Genomic DNA, 21,285 nt, shown 5'->3' with positions numbered 1-21,285 from the left:
AGTGCGGGGTGTCCGGCTGCCCCCCGTCACATACATGCTACATACACCGCGCTCACCTGTATGAGGCAGGCTATCCAGTGCGGGGTGTCCGGCTGCCCCCCGTCACATACATGTTACATACACCGCGCTCACCTGTATGAGGCAGGCTATCCAGTGCGGGGTGTCCGGCTGCACCCCGTCACATACATGCTACATACACCGCGCTCACCTGTATGAGGCAGGCTATCCAGTGCGGGGTGTCCGGCTGCCCCCCGTCACATACATGTTACATGCACCGCGCTCACCTGTATGAGGCAGGCTATCCAGTGCGGGGTGTCCGGCTGCACCCCGTCACATACATGCTACATACACCGCGCTCACCTGTATGAGGCTGGCTATCCAGTGCGGGGTGTCCGGCTGCCCCCCGTCACATACATGCTACATACACCGCGCTCACCTGTATGAGGCAGGCTATCCCGTGCGGGGTGTCCGGCTGCACCCCGTCACATACATGCTACATACACCGCGCTCACCTGTATGAGGCTGGCTATCCTGTGCGGGGTGTCCGGCTGCACCCCGTCACATACCTGCTACATACACCGCGCTCACCTGTATGAGGCAGGCTATCCAGTGTGGGGTGTCCGGCTGCACCCCGTCACATACATGCTACATACACCGCGCTCACCTGTATGAGGCAGGCTATCCAGTGCGGGGTGTCCGGCTGCACCCCGTCACATACATGCTACATACACTGCGCTCACCTGTATGAGGCAGGCTATCCAGTGTGGGGTGTCCGGCTGCACCCAGTTACATACATGCTACATACACCGCGCTCACCTGTATGAGGCAGGCTATCCAGTGCGGGGTGTCCGGCTGCACCCCGTCACATACATGCTACATACACCGCGCTCACCTGTATGAGGCAGGCTATCCAGTGCGGGGTGTCCGGCTGCACCCCGTCACATACATGCTACATACACCGCGCTCACCTGTATGAGGCAGGCTATCCTGTGCGGGGTGTCCGGCTGCACCCCGTCACATACCTGCTACATACACCGCGCTCACCTGTATGAGGCTGGCTATCCAGTGCGGGGTGTCCGGCTGCACCCCGTCACATACATGCTACATACACCGCGCTCACCTGTATGAGGCTGGCTATCCAGTGCGGGGTGTCCGGCTGCACCCAGTTACATACATGCTACATACACCGCGCTCACCTGTATGAGGCAGGCTATCCAGTGCGGGGTGTCCGGCTGCCCCCCGTCACATACATGTTACATACACCGCGCTCACCTGTATGAGGCAGGCTATCCAGTGCGGGGTGTCCGGCTGCACCCCGTCACATACATGCTACATACACCGCGCTCACCTGTATGAGGCTGGCTATCCAGTGCGGGGTGTCCGGCTGCCCCCCGTCACATACATGCTACATACACCGCGCTCACCTGTATGAGGCAGGCTATCCCGTGCGGGGTGTCCGGCTGCACCCCGTCACATACATGCTACATACACCGCGCTCACCTGTATGAGGCTGGCTATCCTGTGCGGGGTGTCCGGCTGCACCCCGTCACATACCTGCTACATACACCGCGCTCACCTGTATGAGGCAGGCTATCCAGTGTGGGGTGTCCGGCTGCACCCCGTCACATACATGCTACATACACCGCGCTCACCTGTATGAGGCAGGCTATCCAGTGCGGGGTGTCCGGCTGCACCCCGTCACATACATGCTACATACACCGCGCTCACCTGTATGAGGCAGGCTATCCAGTGTGGGGTGTCCGGCTGCACCCAGTTACATACATGCTACATACACCGCGCTCACCTGTATGAGGCAGGCTATCCAGTGCGGGGTGTCCGGCTGCACCCCGTCACATACATGCTACATACACCGCGCTCACCTGTATGAGGCAGGCTATCCAGTGCGGGGTGTCCGGCTGCACCCCGTCACATACATGCTACATACACCGCGCTCACCTGTATGAGGCAGGCTATCCTGTGCGGGGTGTCCGGCTGCACCCCGTCACATACCTGCTACATACACCGCGCTCACCTGTATGAGGCAGGCTATCCAGTGCGGGGTGTCCGGCTGCCCCCCGTCACATACATGCTACATGCACCGCGCTCACCTGTATGAGGCAGGCTATCCAGTGCGGGGTGTCCGGCTGCACCCCGTCACATACATGCTACATACACCGCGCTCACCTGTATGAGGCAGGCTATCCAGTGCGGGGTGTCCGGCTGCCCCCCGTCACATACATGTTACATACACCGCGCTCACCTGTATGAGGCAGGCTATCCAGTGCGGGGTGTCCGGCTGCACCCCGTCACATACATGCTACATACACCGCGCTCACCTGTATGAGGCAGGCTATCCTGTGCAGGGTGTCCGGCTGCACCCCGTCACATACATGCTACATACACCGCGCTCACCTGTATGAGGCAGGCTATCCAGTGCGGGGTGTCCGGCTGCACCCCGTCACATACATGCTACATACACCGCGCTCACCTGTATGAGGCAGGCTATCCAGTGCGGGGTGTCCGGCTGCACCCCGTCACATACCTGCTACATACACCGCGCTCACCTGTATGAGGCAGGCTATCCAGTGCGGGGTGTCCGGCTGCACCCCGTCACATACCTGCTACATACACCGCGCTCACCTGTATGAGGCAGGCTATCCTGTGCGGGGTGTCCGGCTGCCCCCCGTCACATACATGCTACATACACCGCGCTCACCTGTATGAGGCTGGCTATCCAGTGCGGGGTGTCCGGCTGCCCCCCGTCACATACATGCTACATACACCGCGCTCACCTGTATGAGGCAGGCTATCCAGTGCGGGGTGTCCGGCTGCCCCCCGTCACATACATGCTACATACACCGCGCTCACCTGTATGAGGCAGGCTATCCTGTGCGGGGTGTCCGGCTGCACCCCGTCACATACATGCTACATACACCGCGCTCTCCTGTATGAGGCAGGCTATCCAGTGCGGGGTGTCCGGCTGCACCCCGTCACATACATGTTACATGCACCGCGCTCACCTGTATGAGGCTGGCTATCCAGTGCGGGGTGTCCGGCTGCACCCCGTCACATACATGTTACATGCACCGCGCTCACCTGTATGAGGCAGGCTATCCTGTGCGGGGTGTTCGGCTGCACCCCGTCACATACATGCTACATACACCGCGCTCACCTGTATGAGGCTGGCTATCCAGTGCGGGGTGTCCGGCTGCCCCCCGTCACATACATGCTACATACACCGCGCTCACCTGTATGAGGCAGGCTATCCTGTGCGGGGTGTCCGGCTGCACCCCGTCACATACCTGCTACATACACCGCGCTCACCTGTATGAGGCAGGCTATCCTGTGCGGGGTGTCCGGCTGCACCCCGTCACATACATGTTACATACACCGCGCTCACCTGTATGAGGCAGGCTATCCAGTGCGGGGTGTCCGGCTGCACCCCGTCACATACATGCTACATACACCGCGCTCACCTGTATGAGGCAGGCTATCCTGTGCGGGGTGTCCGGCTGCACCCCGTCACATACATGCTACATACACCGCGCTCACCTGTATGAGGCAGGCTATCCAGTGTGGGGTGTCCGGCTGCACCCCGTCACATACATGCTACATACACCGCGCTCACCTGTATGAGGCAGGCTATCCTGTGCGGGGTGTCCGGCTGCACCCCGTCACATACCTGCTACATACACCGCGCTCACCTGTATGAGGCAGGCTATCCTGTGCGGGGTGTCCGGCTGCACCCCGTCACATACATGCTACATACACCGCGCTCACCTGTATGAGGCAGGCTATCCTGTGCGGGGTGTCCGGCTGCACCCCGTCACATACCTGCTACATACACCGCGCTCACCTGTATGAGGCTGGCTATCCAGTGCGGGGTGTCCGGCTGCCCCCCGTCACATACATGTTACATACACCGCGCTCACCTGTATGAGGCAGGCTATCCTGTGCGGGGTGTCCGGCTGCACCCCGTCACATACCTGCTACATACACCGCGCTCACCTGTATGAGGCAGGCTATCCAGTGCGGGGTGTCCGGCTGCCCCCCGTCACATACATGCTACATACACCGCGCTCACCTGTATGAGGCAGGCTATCCTGTGCGGGGTGTCCGGCTGCACCCCGTCACATACCTGCTACATACACCGCGCTCACCTGTATGAGGCAGGCTATCCTGTGCGGGGTGTCCGGCTGCACCCCGTCACATACCTGCTACATACACCGCGCTCACCTGTATGAGGCAGGCTATCCTGTGCGGGGTGTCCGGCTGCACCCCGTCACATACCTGCTACATACACCGCGCTCACCTGTATGAGGCAGGCTATCCTGTGCGGGGTGTCCGGCTGCACCCCGTCACATACCTGCTACATACACCGCGCTCACCTGTATGAGGCAGGCTATCCTGTGCGGGGTGTCCGGCTGCCCCCCGCCACATACATGTTACATACACCGCGCTCACCTGTATGAGGCTGGCTATCCTGTGCGGGGTGTCCGGCTGCACCCCGTCACATACCTGCTACATACACCGCGCTCACCTGTATGAGGCAGGCTATCCAGTGTGGGGTGTCCGGCTGCACCCCGTCACATACCTGCTACATACACCGCGCTCACCTGTATGAGGCAGGCTATCCTGTGGAGGGTGTCCGGCTGCCCCCCGTCACATACATGTTACATACACCGCGCTCACCTGTATGAGGCTGGCGCACGCGGGCAGCCCGTTGTGTGTTGGGATCTCGTTGGTGAAGTGCACGTTGTCTGGGAAGGCGGGATCCTTCGGCTTGGGTTTGGAGAGGACGGAGGAGGCTGTGGTGTGGACCGGGGGGTCCGGCTGCAGCTTTACGTCTGTTCCGTTCCCAAAAGCCTGAATGGCATTTCCTAAACACATAAAAAAACAAGAAAAACTTTTCAGAAAAATGAAATCTCTGTGCAGACAAAAGACACAGCGCGGAGCGCGGGGCCCTGCCGTGTCTGGGACATTGTAAGCAGCTCTTCCGGGAATCCGCAGAAATCTGAACGGAATTCGCTCCGTGCAAATGTTTTCTCTCTGCTACATGGAGCGAAGCCACTTAACCCCATAGTGGCCAAATTATCAACTGTTGGGGCCCTCAACTGTGGCCCCTGATCCGTGGTCACTGGCAGGGACACCTCCTCAGTTATGCATGTGTTCTACAGGGACTCTGCAGGCTGTGGGCCCCTGAGTTGGGGCTCTAACTACCTGCATAGGTAAGGGCCGGATGATGGCTGCGTTAGCGTTCCCACCGAGGCTCCTGCAATCCCTGTGATGACGCTGTGATGGCCGCTATACTAGGAGCGACCCCGCTCAGATAGAACGAAGTGTTGGCTGAAGAGACTTCTATCTAGTAGTGGGGGAAGGCCATGCTGGCACCATGTTATCCGGGACCCGTCCTGACCGCCATCTTGTGTCCATCAGGCCCTTCTCCATCCTCCGCTAAATCCACGCCTCGTTTATAATCACCTCAGCGCTTTTCCAAACAATTGATTTCTTTCTCCTGATAAATGGCGTCTCATTTGTTCCTGCGCTTTGCGCGGTGTTAATGGACCCATGCGCTGTAATCCAAACAAATCAGCCTCAAACATGCAATTGTCGTCGGCAGCGCTCAGGGTGCGGACACAAAGGACGGCGGATATTGAGCTTTTACTTTCGAGTGCATTTTCCTGCTCGATACATAATGAAAGGAATACTGGAGATTGCATAAATCCGATATCTGGCGCCTGCCATGCGGCAATTCATTTGCTGGTTTTATTTTCCCCTTCATTTCTGTGATTTGCTTCACTCCTATCCAAGAGGGATCCGAACGTCACTCAGAGTAATTTGGTTTGTATGGAGGGGTTAATGCGGGGGCGGGGAGGAATGCGGAGCGATGGCACAGACTGTAGGAGAGTCTTGTTTATTGTCTGCCCAAGATAAAAACAAGGCATGGTGTAAGCAGTGAGCGCAATTAAAGGGCCAGCATCTAGTGAAGTTGGGGCGAGGCAGACATCGGCATCTGGTCCAGTTGGGGCGAGGCAGACATCGGCATCTGGTCCAGTTGGGGCGAGGCAGACATCGGCATCTGGTCCAGTTGGGGCGAGGCAGACATCGGCATCTGGTCCAGTTGGGGCGAGGCAGACATCGGCATCTGGTCCAGTTGGGGCGAGGCAGACATCGGCATCTGGTCCAGTTGGGGCGAGGCAGACATCGGCATCTGGTCCAGTTGGGGCGAGGCAGACATCGGCATCTGGTCAAGTTGGGGCGAGGGAGACATTGGCATCTGGTCAAGTTGGGGCGAGGGAGACATTGGCATCTGGTCAAGTTGGGGCGAGGCAGACATCGGCATCTGGTCCAGTTGGGGCGAGGCAGACATCGGCATCTGGTCAAGTTGGGGCGAGGAAGACATCGACATCTGGTGAAGTTGGGCGAGGCAGACATCGGCATCTGGTCAAGTTGGGGCGAGGAAGACATCGGCATCTGGTGAAGTTGGGGCGAGGCAGACATCGACATCTGGTGAAGTTGGGCGAGGCAGACATTGGCATCTGGTGAAGTTGGGGCGAGGCAGACATCGGCATCTGGTGAAGTTGGGCGAGGCAGACATTGGCATCTGGTCAAGGCAGACATCGGCATCTGGTCAAGTTGGGGCGAGGAAGACATCGGCATCTGGTGAAGTTGGGGCGAGGCAGACATCGGCATCTGGTGAAGTTGGGGCGAGGCAGACATCGGCATCTGGTGAAGTTGGGCGAGGCAGACATTGGCATCTGGTGAAGTTGGGCCGAGGGAGACATCGGCATCTGGTGAAGTTGGGCGAGGCAGACATTGGCATCTTGTGAAGTTGGGCAAGGCAGACATTGGCATCTGGTTGGGCAGATGCTGGACCAACTGGAGCTGAGCATAAGACAGGGGTAGTGCAGTCTGTCTGTGCCCTTCATGCTGGCAGAGCTGAAAAGTCACCACCAGGAAGAGCAGGTGTGGGGAAGCTGGCACTGTAAGGCAGCCATTGCTTTTCACATTACTGCCAGCTCTAATGTAATGGATGTGGCGAAGAGGACGGCCCACTGTGTCCCCCCCGAAGGGAGCTGTGAGTCACTGGTCCCAACCTGAGGGTCCGGGCAGTGTCACTCTACCCATGGCCACATGACATTTGACTGGTGCTGCCCCAATACCTCCAGGTATTGCAGGAGTCACTAATGGGAGGGTCCCTAAGGGGCTGCGCAGTCCTGGGACGTAGCGGATTCTCTGACTCTCCATATCTATAATCCCATTATTTAACTGGTTATAAAACTAAACTGCAGAGATTACGGTCCCTGCAAGAAAAAGCGAAACCAAATCAAGTCGTAGTGGATTTAGTGGAGCGCATCAGAGCGATCGTTTTCCTCGGTGAGGCTTTGAGTCGTCTGAATTGATTTCCATTAGGTAAAATGTGTCTTAACTGTAAAGGAGCGGCTGAGTAACGAGCGCCGGGGGCTGGCGGTATTATTAGCTATTAATTAGTACTGCAGTAACGGCTGCAGGTAGATCCGCTCGCTGCTACTTACTGAGGCAGATGTTATCCTTGAAGAAGTTTAAGAATTTCAAGCAGTCGTCAAGGTAGTTTCCACTGTTGCTGCAGTCGCACCAGGGGGACACGCGGAGGCTGCTGGACTCTAGGTAATTCGGGGTGATTCCGGTGCCTGTAACCACACAAACCGCAAATGAGCCTCATCCCCTGGACCTGGGAGACTAATGTCTGTCTGTCCCTGCAACGTCCACCGTCCAGACAATACTCTAATGCAGATTACACAGTGACAGGTTCTCTGTATATATAATCTGCTCAGCTCCTCCTGCTCTATAACACGCTGCCTGCAGATTACACGGTGACAGGTTCTCTGTATATATAATCTGCTCAGCTCCTCCTGCTCTATAACACGCTGCCTGCAGATTACATGGTGACAGGTTCTCTGTATATATAATCTGCTCAGCTCCTCCTGCTCTATAACACACTGCCTGCAGATTACATGGTGACAGGTCCTCTGTATATATAATCTGCTCAGCTCCTCCTGCTCTATAACACACTGCCTGCAGATTACACGGTGACAGGTTCTCTGTATATATAATCTGCTCAGCTCCTCCTGCTCTATAACACACTGCCTGCAGATTACATGGTGACAGGTCCTCTGTATATATAATCTGCTCAGCTCCTCCTGCTCTATAACACGCTGCCTGCAGATTACATGGTAACAGGTTCTCTGTATATATAATCTGCTCAGCTCCTCCTGCTCTATAACACGCTGCCTGCAGATTACATGGTGACAGGTTCTCTGTATATATAATCTGCTCAGCTCCTCCTGCTCTATAACACGCTGCCTGCAGATTACATGGTGACAGGTTCTCTGTATATATAATCTGCTCAGCTCCTCCTGCTCTATAACACGCTGCCTGCAGATTACACGGTGACAGGTTCTCTGTATATATAATCTGCTCAGCTCCTCCTGCTCTATAACACGCTGCCTGCAGATTACATGGTGACAGGTTCTCTGTATATATAATCTGCTCAGCTCCTCCTGCTCTATAACACGCTGCCTGCAGATTACATGGTGACAGGTTCTCTGTATATATAATCTGCTCAGCTCCTCCTGCTCTATAACACGCTGCCTGCAGATTACATGGTGACAGGTTCTCTGTATATATAATCTGCTCAGCTCCTCCTGCTCTATAACACGCTGCCTGCAGATTACATGGTGACAGGTTCTCTGTATATATAATCTGCTCAGCTCCTCCTGCTCTATAACACGCTGCCTGCAGATTACATGGTGACAGGTTCTCTGTATATATAATCTGCTCAGCTCCTCCTGCTCTATAACACGCTGCCTGCAGATTACATGGTGACAGGTTCTCTGTATATATAATCTGCTCAGCTCCTCCTGCTCTATAACACGCTGCCTGCAGATTACATGGTGACAGGTTCTCTGTATATATAATCTGCTCAGCTCCTCCTGCTCTATAACACGCTGCCTGCAGATTACACGGTGACAGGGTTCTCTTATATATAATCTGCTCAGCTCCTCCTGCTCTATAACATGCTGCCTGCAGATTACATGGTGACAGGTTCTCTTTATATATAATCTGCTCAGCTCCTCCTGCTCTATAACACGCTGCCTGCAGATTACATGGTGACAGGTTCTCTTTATATATAATCTGCTCAGCTCCTCCTGCTCTATAACACGCTGCCTGCAGATTACATGGTGACAGGTCCTCTGTATATATAATCTGCTCAGCTCCTCCCGCTCTATAACACGCTGCCTGCAGATTACATGGTGACAGGTCCTCTGTATATATAATCTGCTCAGCTCCTCCCGCTCTATAACACGCTGCCTGCAGATTACATGGTGACAGGTCCTCTGTATATATAATCTGCTCAGCTCCTCCTGTTCTATAACACGCTGCCTGCAGATTACATGGTGACAGGTTCTCTGTATATATAATCTGCTCAGCTCCTCCTGCTCTATAACACACTGTCTGCAGATTACACGGTGACAGGTTCTCTGTATATATAATCTGCTCAGCTCCTCCTGCTCTATATCACGCTGCCTGCAGATTACATGGTGACAGGTTCTCTGTATATATAATCTGCTCAGCTCCTCCTGCTCTATAACACACTGCCTGCAGATTACATGGTGACAGGTTCTCTGTATATATAATCTGCTCAGCTCCTCCTCCTCTATAACACGCTGCCTGCAGATTACACGGTGACAGGTTCTCTGTATATATAATCTGCTCAGCTCCTCCTGCTCTATAACACACTGCCTGCAGATTACATGGTGACAGGTTCTCTGTATATATAATCTGCTCAGCTCCTCCTGCTCTATAACACGCTGCCTGCAGATTACACGGTGACAGGTTCTCTGTATATATAATCTGCTCAGCTCCTCCTGCTCTATAACACGCTGCCTGCAGATTACACTGTGACAGGTTCTCTATATATATAATCTGCTCAGCTCCTCCTGCTCTATAACACACTGCCTGCAGATTACATGGTGACAGGTTCTCTGTATATATAATCTGCTCAGCTCCTCCTGCTCTATAACACGCTGCCTGCAGATTACACGGTGACAGGTTCTCTGTATATATAATCTGCTCAGCTCCTCCTGCTCTATAACACGCTGCCTGCAGATTACATGGTGACAGGTTCTCTGTATATATAATCTGCTCAGCTCCTCCTGCTCTATAACACGCTGCCTGCAGATTACACGGTGACAGGTTCTCTAGTATATATAATCTGCTCAGCTCCTCCTGCTCTATAACACACTGCCTGCAGATTACATGGTGACAGGTTCTCTGTATATATAATCTGCTCAGCTCCTCCTGCTCTATAACACACTGCCTGCAGATTACATGGTGACAGGTTCTCTGTATATATAATCTGCTCAGCTCCTCCTGCTCTATAACACGCTGCCTGCAGATTACATAGGTGACAGGTTCTCTGTATATATAATCTGCTCAGCTCCTCCTGCTCTATAACACGCTGCCTGCAGATTACACGGTGACAGGTTCTCTGTATATATAATCTGCTCAGCTCCTCCTGCTCTATAACACACTGCCTGCAGATTACACGGTGACAGGTTCTCTTTATATATAATCTGCTCAGCTCCTCCTGCTCTATAACACGCTGCCTGCAGATTACACGGTGACAGGTTCTCTGTATATATAATCTGCTCAGCTCCTCCTGCTCTATAACACGCTGCCTGCAGATTACATGGTGACAGGTTCTCTGTATATATAATCTGCTCAGCTCCTCCTGCTCTATAACACGCTGCCTGCAGATTACACGGTGACAGGTTCTCTGTATATATAATCTGCTCAGCTCCTCCTGCTCTATAACACGCTGCCTGCAGATTACATGGTGACAGGTTCTCTGTATATATAATCTGCTCAGCTCCTCCTGCTCTATAACACGCTGCCTGCAGATTACACGGTGACAGGTTCTCTGTATATATAATCTGCTCAGCTCCTCCTGCTCTATAACACACTGCCTGCAGATTACATGGTGACAGGTTCTCTTTATATATAATCTGCTCAGCTCCTCCTGCTCTATAACACGCTGCCTGCAGATTACACGGTGACAGGTTCTCTGTATATATAATCTGCTCAGCTCCTCCTGCTCTATAACACGCTGCCTGCAGATTACACGGTGACAGGTTCTCTGTATATATAATCTGCTCAGCTCCTCCTGCTCTATAACACGCTGCCTGCAGATTACACGGTGACAGGTTCTCTGTATATATAATCTGCTCAGCTCCTCCTGCTCTATAACACGCTGCCTGCAGATTACACGGTGACAGGTTCTCTGTATATATAATCTGCTCAGCTCCTCCTGCTCTATAACACGCTGCCTGCAGATTACATGGTGACAGGTTCTCTGTATATATAATCTGCTCAGCTCCTCCTGCTCTATAACACCTGCCTGCAGATTACACGGTGACAGGTTCTCTGTATATATAATCTGCTCAGCTCCTCCTGCTCTATAACACGCTGCCTGCAGATTACACGGTGACAGGTTCTCTGTATATATAATCTGCTCAGCTCCTCCTGCTCTATAACACACTGCCTGCAGATTACATGGTGACAGGTTCTCTGTATATATAATCTGCTCAGCTCCTCCTGCTCTATAACACGCTGCCTGCAGATTACACGGTGACAGGTTCTCTGTATATATAATCTGCTCAGCTCCTCCTGCTCTATAACACGCTGCCTGCAGATTACACGGTGACAGGTTCTCTGTATATATAATCTGCTCAGCTCCTCCTGCTCTATAACACGCTGCCTGCAGATTACATGGTGACAGGTTCTCTGTATATATAATCTGCTCAGCTCCTCCTGCTCTATAACACACTGCCTGCAGATTACATGGTGACAGGTTCTCTGTATATATAATCTGCTCAGCTCCTCCTGCTCTATAACACACTGCCTGCAGATTACATGGTGACAGGTTCTCTTTATATATAATCTGCTCAGCTCCTCCTGCTCTATAACACGCTGCCTGCAGATTACATGGTGACAGGTTCTCTGTATATATAATCTGCTCAGCTCCTCCTGCTCTATAACACGCTGCCTGCAGATTACATGGTGACAGGTTCTCTTTATATATAATCTGCTCAGCTCCTCCTGCTCTATAACACGCTGCCTGCAGATTACATGGTGACAGGTTCTCTGTATATATAATCTGCTCAGCTCCTCCTGCTCTATAACACGCTGCCTGCAGATTACATGGTGACAGGTTCTCTGTATATATAATCTGCTCAGCTCCTCCTGCTCTATAACACGCTGCCTGCAGATTACACGGTGACAGGTTCTCTGTATATATAATCTGCTCAGCTCCTCCTGCTCTATAACACGCTGCCTGCAGATTACACTGGTGACAGGTTCTCTTATATATAATCTGCTCAGCTCCTCCTGCTCTATAACACGCTGCCTGCAGATTACATGGTGACAGGTTCTCTGTATATATAATCTGCTCAGCTCCTCCTGCTCTATAACACGCTGCCTGCAGATTACACGGTGACAGGTTCTCTGTATATATAATCTGCTCAGCTCCTCCTGCTCTATAACACGCTGCCTGCAGATTACATGGTGACAGGTTCTCTGTATATATAATCTGCTCAGCTCCTCCTGCTCTATAACACGCTGCCTGCAGATTACACGGTGACAGGTTCTCTGTATATATAATCTGCTCAGCTCCTCCTGCTCTATAACACGCTGCCTGCAGATTACATGGTGACAGGTTCTCTTATATATAATCTGCTCAGCTCCTCCTGCTCTATAACACGCTGCCTGCAGATTACATGGTGACAGGTTCTCTGTATATATAATCTGCTCAGCTCCTCCTGCTCTATAACACGCTGCCTGCAGATTACACGGTGACAGGTTCTCTGTATATATAATCTGCTCAGCTCCTCCTGCTCTATAACACGCTGCCTGCAGATTACATGGTGACAGGTTCTCTGTATATATAATCTGCTCAGCTCCTCCTGCTCTATAACACGCTGCCTGCAGATTACATGGTGACAGGTTCTCTTTATATATAATCTGCTCAGCTCCTCCTGCTCTATAACACGCTGCCTGCAGATTACATGGTGACAGGTTCTCTTTATATATAATCTGCTCAGCTCCTCCTGCTCTATAACACGCTGCCTGCAGATTACACGGTGACAGGTTCTCTGTATATATAATCTGCTCAGCTCCTCCTGCTCTATAACACGCTGCCTGCAGATTACATGGTGACAGGTTCTCTGTATATATAATCTGCTCAGCTCCTCCTGCTCTATAACACGCTGCCTGCAGATTACACGGTGACAGGTTCTCTGTATATATAATCTGCTCAGCTCCTCCTGCTCTATAACACGCTGCCTGCAGATTACATGGTGACAGGTTCTCTTTATATATAATCTGCTCAGCTCCTCCTGCTCTATAACACACTGCCTGCAGATTACATGGTGACAGGTTCTCTGTATATATAATCTGCTCAGCTCCTCCTGCTCTATAACACGCTGCCTGCAGATTACACGGTGACAGGTTCTCTGTATATATAATCTGCTCAGCTCCTCCTGCTCTATAACACGCTGCCTGCAGATTACACGGTGACAGGTTCTCTGTATATATAATCTGCTCAGCTCCTCCTGCTCTATAACACGCTGCCTGCAGATTACACGGTGACAGGTTCTCTGTATATATAATCTGCTCAGCTCCTCCTGCTCTATAACACGCTGCCTGCAGATTACATGGTGACAGGTTCTCTGTATATATAATCTGCTCAGCTCCTCCTGCTCTATAACACGCTGCCTGCAGATTACACGGTGACAGGTTCTCTGTATATATAATCTGCTCAGCTCCTCCTGCTCTATAACACGCTGCCTGCAGATTACACGGTGACAGGTTCTCTGTATATATAATCTGCTCAGCTCCTCCTGCTCTATAACACACTGCCTGCAGATTACACAGGTGACAGGTTCTCTGTATATATAATCTGCTCAGCTCCTCCTGCTCTATAACACGCTGCCTGCAGATTACACTGGTGACAGGTTCTCTGTATATATAATCTGCTCAGCTCCTCCTGCTCTATAACACGCTGCCTGCAGATTACACTGGTGACAGGTTCTCTTTATATATAATCTGCTCAGCTCCTCCTGCTCTATAACACACTGCCTGCAGATTACATGGTGACAGGTTCTCTGTATATATAATCTGCTCAGCTCCTCCTGCTCTATAACACACTGCCTGCAGATTACATGGTGACAGGTTCTCTTTATATATAATCTGCTCAGCTCCTCCTGCTCTATAACACGCTGCCTGCAGATTACATGGTGACAGGTTCTCTTTATATATAATCTGCTCAGCTCCTCCTGCTCTATAACACGCTGCCTGCAGATTACATGGTGACAGGTTCTCTGTATATATAATCTGCTCAGCTCCTCCTGCTCTATAACACGCTGCCTGCAGATTACATGGTGACAGGTTCTCTGTATATATAATCTGCTCAGCTCCTCCTGCTCTATAACACGCTGCCTGCAGATTACACGGTGACAGGTTCTCTGTATATATAATCTGCTCAGCTCCTCCTGCTCTATAACACGCTGCCTGCAGATTACATGGTGACAGGTTCCTCTGTATATATAATCTGCTCAGCTCCTCCGGCTCTATAACACGCTGCCTGCAGATTACATGGTGACAGGTTCTCTGTATATATAATCTGCTCAGCTCCTCCTGCTCTATAACACTCTGCCTGCAGATTACATGGTGACAGGTTCTCTGTATATATAATCTGCTCAGCTCCTCCTGCTCTATAACACGCTGCCTGCAGATTACATGGTGACAGGTTCTCTTTATATATAATCTGCTCAGCTCCTCCTGCACTATAACACGCTGCCTGCAGATTACATGGTAACAGGTTCTCTGTATATATAATCTGCTCAGCTCCTCCTGCTCTATAACACGCTGCCTGCAGATTACACGGTGACAGGTTCTCTGTATATATAATCTGCTCAGCTCCTCCTGCTCTATAACACGCTGCCTGCAGATTACATGGTGACAGGTTCTCTCTATATATAATCTGCTCAGCTCCTCCTGCTCTATAACACGCTGCCTGCAGATTACACGGTGACAGGTCTCTATATATATAATCTGCTCAGCTCCTCCTGCACTATAACACGCTGCCTGCAGATTACATGGTGACAGGTTCTCTGTATATATAATCTGCTCAGCTCCTCCTGCTCTATAACACGCTGCCTGCAGATTACATGGTGACAGGTTCTCTGTATATATAATCTGCTCAGCTCCTCCTGCTCTATAACACGCTGCCTGCAGATTACATGGTGACAGGTTCTCTGTATATATAATCTGCTCAGCTCCTCCTGCACTATAACACGCTGCCTGCACAGAGTCTGAGAAACAATGTAAGCATTTAATGTGCAACAATGTATCTGCTGCATGTGTGTCACTGTGGGTTCCTACCGATGAGGCCGGAGTAGGCCAGCAGACACTCGGCGTAGTTCTCCTTCAGGCATCCGCTCACCGATCGCGGGTCCGGCTGACAGTCGGCCATAAAATGTGCAAGACGAGATCTGTGGCAGAAAACGGATGTGTCTGAGTACATGGGTTACAGAGCATCTGTAACGTTACTACAAGCAGTAAACAACCTTTAATCTGACGCTAACAGGACCTAAGAATGAGATGATTCTGGATTATCAGAAGACACAGATTTGGAAAGGAATAAGACATCAGCTGCCGTCACTTCAGAAGCCTCACAATGGAGTCTCTCGGCTCAGATTTCAGTTTTTGTCTCCTGATTTCAGATTATGTTGCAGTTCTGTAAGGAGCTGGATTATTGGATGATCCACCTCAAATGCTGGATTAATGGAATGTTCCTGTGATAATAGCCCCCTCCCCTGCTGCTGTCTGCCCAGCGTTCCTGCAACACGTATATCGGAAAAAAAGATTAATTTGGCATTCCGTCTATTTTCCGTATCTTTATTTTAAAATCTGAAGCCCTGATATTGTGAAGAAACACAAGTCATATTTATTTCCATTCAGTCCTGAAGTAATTACATTTATCCACAAACGCTCCACCGGAATTTCAATGAGATTCCTTGTCATGAAAGGAAATTGAGCGGAATTTACCCTCATTTACTCCGTGCCAAAAAATAACTTAACTACAAAAGATAAAACAACAACAACAGGTATAGAGCGCGCTCATTAGTCACAGACTGGAGATCTCCTCAAAGATCACAGCTCTCCAGTGTCATGGACAACCACCACTCTCCTCCTCCATCCAAGATCATAGCCCTCCTCTCCAACCTAGATCCCAGCACTCCATTAGAGATCCCAGCGCTCCTCCTTATAACAAATCATGTTGCTCCTCCTCCATCATAGATCACAGCGCTCCTCCTCCTCATACATCACAGCCCTCCTCATCATAGATGAGTCCTTCTCATCATAGATCACAGACCTTTTCCTCATCATAGATCACAGTCCTCCTCCTCATCATAGATCACAGTCCTCCTCCTCATCATAGATCACAGTCCTCCTCCTCATCATAGATCACAGTCCTCCTCCTCATCATAGATCACAGTCCTCCTCCTCATCATAGATCACAGTCCTCCTCCTCATCATAGATCACAGTCCTCCTCCTCATCATAGATCCTAGTACTCCTCCTCCTCATACATCACAGCCCTCCTCATCCTAGATCAGAGCCCTTCTCATCATAGATCGCCGCCCTCCTCCTCCTCATAGATCAGAGCCCTCCTCATCATCATAGATCACAGCCCTCCTCCTCATAGATCAGAGCCCTCCTCATCATCATAGATCACAGCCCTTCTCATCATAGATCACAGATATCCACCCCATCACAGATCATAGCCCTCCTCCTCCATCATAGATCAAAGCCTTCCTCTCATCATAGATGACAGCCCTCCTCCTCATCATAGATCACAGCCATGCTCATCATAGATCACAGCCTTACTCGTCATCATAGAACACAGTCACCCTCCTCATCATAAATTACAGCCATCTTCCTCATCATAGATACGAGCCCTATTCCCCATCATACATCACAGCCCTCTTCCTCCACCATACATCACAGCCTTTCTCCTCATCATACATCACAGCCCTCCTCCTCCTCATAGATCACAGCCCTCCTCCTCCTCATAGATCACAGTCCTCCTCCTCATCATAGATCACAGCCTTCCTCCTCATCATAGATCACAGTCCTCCATCTCATCATAGATCACAGCCCTCCTCCTCCTCGTAGATCACAGCCCTCCTCCTCCTCATAGATCACAGCCCTCCTCCTCCTCATAGATCACAGTATTCGTCCTCATCATACATCACAGCCCTCCTCATCCTAGATCAGAGCCCTTCTCAGCATAGATCACAGTACTCCCCCTCATCAGAGATCACAGCCCTCCTCCTCCTCCTCATACATCACAGCCCTCCTCCTCCTCATAGATCACAGCCCTCCTCCTCCTCATAGATCACAGCCCTCCTCATCATCATAGATCACAGCCCTCCTCCTCATTATAGATCACAGCCCTCCATCTCATCATAGATCACAGCCCTCCTCCTCCTCATAGATCACAGCCCTCCTCCTCCTCATAGATCACAGCCCTCCTCCTCATAGATCACAGCCCTCCTCCTCATCATAGATCACAGCCCTCCTCCTCATCATAGATCACAGCCCTCCTCCTCATCATAGATTATAGCCCTCCTCCTCATCATAGATCACAGCCCTCCTCCTCATCATAGATCACAGCCCTCCTCCTCATCATAGATCACAGCCCTCCTCCTCATCATATATCACAGCCCTTCTCCTCATCATATATCACAGCCCTCCTCCTCATCATATATCACAGTATTCCTCCTCATCATAGATCACAGTCCTCCTCCTCATCATAGAACACAGTCCTCCTCATCATCATATAACACAGTCCTCCTCCTCATCATAGAACACAGTCCTCCTCCTCATCATAGAACACAGTCCTCCTCATCATAGAACACAGTCCTCCTCCTCATCATAGATTACAGCCACCTTCCTCATCATAGATAAGAGCCTTACTCCCCATCATAGATTACAGTCCTCTTCCTCCACCATACATCACAGCCTTTCTCCTCATCATAGATCACAGCCCTCCTTCTCATCATAGATCACAGTGCTCCTCATCATAGATCACAGCCTTCCTCCTCATCATAGAACACAGTCCTCCTGTTCATCATAAATTACAGCCATCTTCCTCATCATAGATAAGAGCCCTACTCCCCATCACAGATCACAGCCCTCTTCCTCCACCATACATCATCACAGCCTTTCTCCCTATCATAGATCACAGGCCTCCTCCTCATCCTAGATCACAGAGCTGCGCATAATAGATCAGAGGCCTCCCCATCATAGATCACAGCACTCCCCTATCATGGATCACAAACCACCTCCTCCCAATCCTAGATCACAGCCCTCCTCCCCCATCACAGCCCTCCTCCCCATCACAAATCACAGCCCTCCTCCCCATCACAAATCATAGCCCTCTTCCTCCATCACAGATCACAGCCCTCCTCCCCAATTGGTCTTATAAGCCAGGAACTGAGTCTCTACTCCTCCAACCCAAAAGAGTCAGTGTTCTGGTCTTTATGATAGGCAGTGCTGTGCTGTGGTCAGAGTCACCGTCCGTGCTGTGGTCAGAGTCACCGTCCGTGCTGTGGTCAGTGTTATAGTCCGTGCTGTGGTCAGTGTTATAGTCCGTGCTGTGGTCAGAGTCACCGTGCTGTGGTCAGCATTCTCATCAGGGCCAGAATATCCTGTCTATATAACATTAAATAAGTGGCGCAGCAAATGAGATGGAAGGAGCTGATGGGGTTAAATCTGGGATAACAGATTAGTAATGGGCCTGGAATATCTGGGATTGGCAAGGGGGCACATACACGCTGGAGTGTAAAGTTTCTTCACATTAACAATCAATGGTTCTAAATGGCTGTAAAAGCTTTCATGTCCATTAATGGGGAGGGGGCCACGGGAGACGCAGTGGTTATATCCCGGCATTGATCAGTGAGAACATGAAAGGCATTAATGATCAAAGCTGGAGATTACCAGTCCGACTTCTGGGGCCATTAGTTACTTACCAGAGGAGGCAAAAATCTGGCAACCCCCCCCCCCCCACATTGAGGAGGTCCGAGGTACCCAAGGAGGGGGGAGGCAGCACCTGGAATATCCCAGAAAGGTCGGCTGCGAGGACAAGGGACCTGGGAAAACAGCACAATCAGCCACATTGTGAAGCCCAGGTGTGTCCCATTCATGAGGTGGAAGTGGTGGAGTCTGTATTCTGCAGGAAAAGCACAAAGGCCATGGTTCTGAACATGTATGAAAGATCCCAGCTCCCCTCATCCTCCAGAACCCACCATAGATCACACAGTACATCCAGAAAACCACAGCTCCTCTATGAAACTGCACACCTAGGAGAACCATGAGAAACACACAACCAGGAGAACTGTGACAACCACCAAACCATGAGAACTGTGACAACCACCAAACCACGAGAACTGTGACGACTGCACACCTAGGAGAACCATGAGAAACACACAACCAGGAGAACTGTGACAACCACCAAACCATGAGAACTGTGACAACCACCAAATCACGAGAACTGCGACAACTGCACACCTAGGAGAACCACACAATCTGGAGAACTGTGGCAACTTCAGACCTAGGAAAACCAGGACAACCAAACACACAGGACAACGGTGACAACCAAACACTCAGGAGACCCATGACAATCATACAACCAGGAGAACTGTGACAACCAAACTACCAAGAGGACCAATAATCCAGGAGAACAGTGACAACAGAGAGAACTCTGACACCAGAACATCCTGAAGAACTCTGACAACTGCACACCTAGGAAAACCTGGACAGCTGCACATGCAGCCTTCTGCTGTCAGGCAGATCAAACTGTATGGTTTCTTCTTAAGTGTCTTGTCCCTGAGCAGGAGAATGGTCGGAACGTTGTAGGCTTCTTCCTAAAATGTCTCCCGATCCAGTTCATCATGATTAACCCCTCCAGCCTCCAACCAGCCCAGGTGTTCCACGGTTCTCATTATGAGGCCAGTGTCTGCACATGGCACATGTTGGTCTCTGTGTAGACCAGGCCTGAATGTCACACTTAAAGGGACAGGCACTCCTAGACAATGAGAGGTGAGCAGACCACATGAGTAATATCAGACTGCACCACCCAGATGAGAATGTCCATATGTGGCCCCTGCAGATGCAGTCAGCTGGAGTGTGGGGTGGGTGCCCCTTAAATACGTGAGTGCAGACATCAGGTCTTGGCGGAGGATTCCTTTGCGTCCCCTGATGTACAGCAGTGCTGCTGGCCGCCTCCACGGCTGAGAGGTCGAGCACCACTTTGCCCTTGCTTTGTTGGCACGCTCTCCACAATCCAATTCTGTAATGTAACTTTTGATGAAGCGTCCACCATCTGCTGGGAAGACGACTTCATTTGCTGCTGTCAAGGAGCCGCTCGCAACGGCAGGAGGAGGATGACAATTTCCTCCACAATGGAGCTGGCCCCATGTCTGTGACTGAGGGTCACACAGAGATCAGATCTGGCTCCCAGCCACCGACTCAGTCTGGATATGGCGGCATTTATCAGAGACATGGCCGTAGAGTGCCGCAGCGAGGAGCATCAAGAGAGGAGGACATCTTATACCACAGCGCTGTATATACGTATCTATTCGTATAGAGGAGGATAATCTACAGCATCCACCTGAATATAATACCGTATAGCGCCAGCTTATACCACAGCGCAGTTTATACATACCTATCCATATAGAGGAGGATAAACTACAGCATCCGCCTGAATATAATACCGTATAGCGCCAGCTTATACCACAGCGCTGTATATACATACTTATCCATATAGAGGAGGATAATCTACAGCATCCGCCTGAATATAATACCGTATAGCGCCAGCTTATACCACAGCGCTGTATATACATATCTATCCATATAGAGGATAATCTACAGCATCTGCCTGAATATAATACCGTATAGTGCCAGCTTATACCACAGCGCTGTATACATATCTATCCATATAGAGGATAATCTACAGCATCCGCCTGAATATAATACCGTCTAACGCCATCTTATACCACAGCGCTGTATACATGGATCTATCCATATAGAGGAGGATAATCTACAGCATCTGCCTGAATATAATACCGTATAGCGCCAGCTTATACCACAGCGCTGTATATACATATCTATCCATATA

General features: G+C 51.0%; 1 protein-coding gene across 1 annotated transcript in view; it reads right to left on the bottom strand.

Moving 5' to 3' along the window:
• Window positions 1-21,285, bottom strand: part of GFRA1 (GDNF family receptor alpha 1) — a 162,558-nt gene that overhangs the window by 8,864 nt on the left and 132,409 nt on the right. Inside the window, exons 5-7 of the mRNA XM_044300273.1 lie at window positions 15,484-15,593; window positions 7,536-7,670; window positions 4,693-4,880 (exon numbers count right to left, since the gene is read on the bottom strand). Coding sequence (XP_044156208.1) covers window positions 4,693-4,880; window positions 7,536-7,670; window positions 15,484-15,593 — 433 coding nt within the window. The remainder of the gene's footprint in view (window positions 1-4,692; window positions 4,881-7,535; window positions 7,671-15,483; window positions 15,594-21,285) is intronic.

The sequence above is a fragment of the Bufo gargarizans genome, chromosome 6, assembly GCF_014858855.1.
Source record: "Bufo gargarizans isolate SCDJY-AF-19 chromosome 6, ASM1485885v1, whole genome shotgun sequence".
In the NCBI taxonomy this organism is placed as follows: Eukaryota; Metazoa; Chordata; class Amphibia; order Anura; family Bufonidae; genus Bufo; species Bufo gargarizans.
This window is presented reverse-complemented; position numbering and strand designations above follow the sequence as displayed.